Here is a 2970-nt window from a genome sequence, read left to right as displayed (position 1 = left end):
TGACAAGAAAATAGAAAATCCCATTACCCCGGTTTCAATAACAGAAAACCATATATAAAGCTGAGGCATTATTTCTTTATATGTATATAGTGTATATTTCTGTAAGTGGAAGATACAAAACCTGCATTGCCATGAAGAAGGCAAAGGGAAAAACTTTCAGAGAAATTTCTATCTTATTATACCATGATAACTCAATTCAAATTGTCTAAAGAAAGCTTGTTTAGCATCAATTGCTCAATGCAAACTCATATAATTAGAAGTAGAAAAATGGTCTGTCTAAAGTTACATAACCTTCCCTACATTGTCTTCAGCATTTCACACCAACATCTTGCACTGCTCCGCAGCATGAGATGAACCCCTCCAATTAATATGTGCCAAAATCAGCACTCTGCCATGAATTATGAGCACTAGAGGCAGAATTGTGTGCACCCCAAAATTTCTTTTCTCAAGGCCCTTAACCGCATGTTATTGTCATTTACATGAACAAACAAATGAATACATATCTCTCTATTTACACTACATGAGTCAATTATAATTAAAACTGGCCTTCCATCATACTAAATCTCCAAGATTGAAGCTGTCCTCTGATGTGGAGGTAGAGATGGTGATTATACCATCACAATCAGATACACTATCTTGCAAGCTGAGTAACAAGTGGGAGTGTGAAGTACTAAAACCTGCGGATGGCTTTGTTCTTGGGACAATAGGCACTTCAGCCTCACCAACCAGCATCTGAACCACACCTCTCATTGTAGGTCTAGCCAATGGATCAGGGTGAGAGCAAGCTAGCCCAACCAAGAGCAACCTCCTCATCTCCCCCTCATCAAACTCACCCTCAAGCCTCCGATCAGCCGCCATTAGCAACCGGCCTTCGCGGTGCAAACTCCACACCCATTCCACCAAATTGCAGCTAATCCCACCTTTACCACCCCCATTTGCATCCTTCTCTATTGGCCTTCTCCCACTAGCCACCTCAAGAACCACTGCACCATAACTAAACACATCAGTTTTCTCTGTAGCCTTCCCCGTGAGAAGATACTCAGGTGCCAAATACCCCATTGTCCCTGCAGCCACTGTTGCATCAGGCGACTTATCATGCTCAGTTTGCCTTGCCAAACCAAAATCTCCCAACCGTGCATTGAACCCTTCATCCAACATTATGTTACTAGTCTTAATGTCCCTATGAATCACCTGATTCTCACACTCCTGATGCAAGTAGGCCAACGCCGACGCCACACCTAAGAGAATCTTGCGCCGGTGAGGCCACGGTAGCGGCGTCCTAGCCTCAAACAAAGCCTTGTCCAAACTCCCATTAGGCATCAAGTCATACACCAGCAAAATCTCACCTTTCTCATGGCACCAACCTTGAAGCCTAACAAGATTCCGGTGCCTCAAACTCCCTATTATAGACAACTCAGACAAAAACTCATTCTTCCCCTGACTACTATGGCTGCACCTCTTCACCGCAACAATATCCCCATTCTCAGCCAAAACCCCCTTGTAAACAGTCCCAAACGCCCCATGACCAATGATCCTATTCGCATTGAAGCACTTGGTGGCTGACTTCAGCTCCTTGTAGCTAAACTGCTTCGGCATTTTTATGATCTCCGATCCAACCGAATCAAACTTGTCATTAACACGCTTAACCTTCTTAGAGTAAAACCAAATCAACGCACCAGCAAAGAGAGCCAAAACAAATGCACTCGCAGTGACAACACCAGCAACCGCTCCCAAATTCTGCTTACACAACCCATTATGGCAAGATTTGCTTTTGCTCTCTTTCTCTTCACTATTAGAAGGAGCCAAGGAAGGAGGCGCCGACCTCACCGAATTCGCCGTCGGGTTCATCAAACTCACCGTCGGCGGCGGCGGCGGAGCCGCTCCCTTCCCCGGCCCCGCCGCCGCGGACTCAAAAGACGAACCAAAACTCCACCACTCTATTCTGTGAACCTCTGTGCTACCCTGCGTGGAACCAGAGAACCCCACGTACATAAAATCATTCAAATACTTATCCACGTCGAGATTCATCGTCAAAAAGGGATCTTTCGGTTTGAGATTGGAGTACGAAACCCACACGCTTAACCCTTTACTCGATCCATCAAACTCGATCCACGCGTTAATCAAGTCACCACTTTTCAGATCGATCCCAATGCTAGCCAAATCACCAACCTCGCTCGAAACCACGCTGTTTAAGTCCACCCCAACATGATTACCGTTAATGTCATTAAATTCCACGTCCATCAGTGTATCAAACTCCACGGCGAGGAACGCGCCACCACCGCCGCCACCGCCGGAAAGTCCGAGGAATCCACCCGCGTCGCCGATAGTCTCGTCGTCCGGCGAGAGGAGGAAGGCGAGGCCGCCGCCGATGGAGGAAGGGTTGAGGTTGGCGACGGAGAAGGAGAAGAAAGTGGTGAAGCTCGCCGGAAAACGGTTTCCCGGTTGCCGGAATCTCACCGGACGGGAGTAAAGAGCTCTGCCGGCGCCGGAGGTGGGAACGGCGAGGTCGCGCGTGAGGCTGACGGTGCCGTTGTTCAAGTGCGCGTCGCCGAGGAGCTTAAGGCTTCCCAAGGTTAAGGTTCCGAAGTCGAACTCGGTGGCGGCGGTTACAACGTTAATGAAACAAAACATGAAGAGCGTTGAGTGGAGGCTGTTCAATGAAAGAAGCGACATTGGCGAGCGTTTGTGTTTGAATGAATTGGCGAATTTGTCTTTGTTGTTGGTTTGTTCCCGAAACAGCAGTGAGAGTGAAAGTGAAAGAGTGAGAAGTCACGGGTAGAGAGAGAAAGAGTGAGTGTTGTTGCAGAAAGAGAAGAAGAAGAAGAAGAAGACAAGTTGTGAAGAAGAGAGGTGCGTTGGCCACGTGTCCACTCTCTCACAACGGTTATTTCCAATTATTTATCTCTCTCTCTCCTCCTCTCTTCATCCCATTTTTTTCTGTTTTATTATTTCTTTTAGAGTCATGTGCAT

The 2970-nt window shown here is 47.1% G+C and overlaps 1 protein-coding gene across 1 annotated transcript; it reads right to left on the bottom strand.

The window, feature by feature from the left end:
• LOC109814190 (Concanavalin A-like lectin protein kinase family protein) lies at positions 1–2970 on the bottom strand. Its single transcript, XM_020378563.3, has one exon. It carries the CDS (start codon positions 2671–2673, stop codon positions 553–555), a length of 2121 nt encoding a protein of 706 aa, XP_020234152.1. The 5' UTR covers positions 2674–2970; the 3' UTR covers positions 1–552.

The sequence above is a fragment of the Cajanus cajan genome, chromosome 9, assembly GCF_000230855.2.
Source record: "Cajanus cajan strain Asha chromosome 9, NIPB_CcT2T_4, whole genome shotgun sequence".
In the NCBI taxonomy this organism is placed as follows: Eukaryota; Viridiplantae; Streptophyta; class Magnoliopsida; order Fabales; family Fabaceae; genus Cajanus; species Cajanus cajan.
Note: the sequence above shows the minus strand (reverse complement) of the source record. Positions and strands in the feature narration are given on the sequence as shown.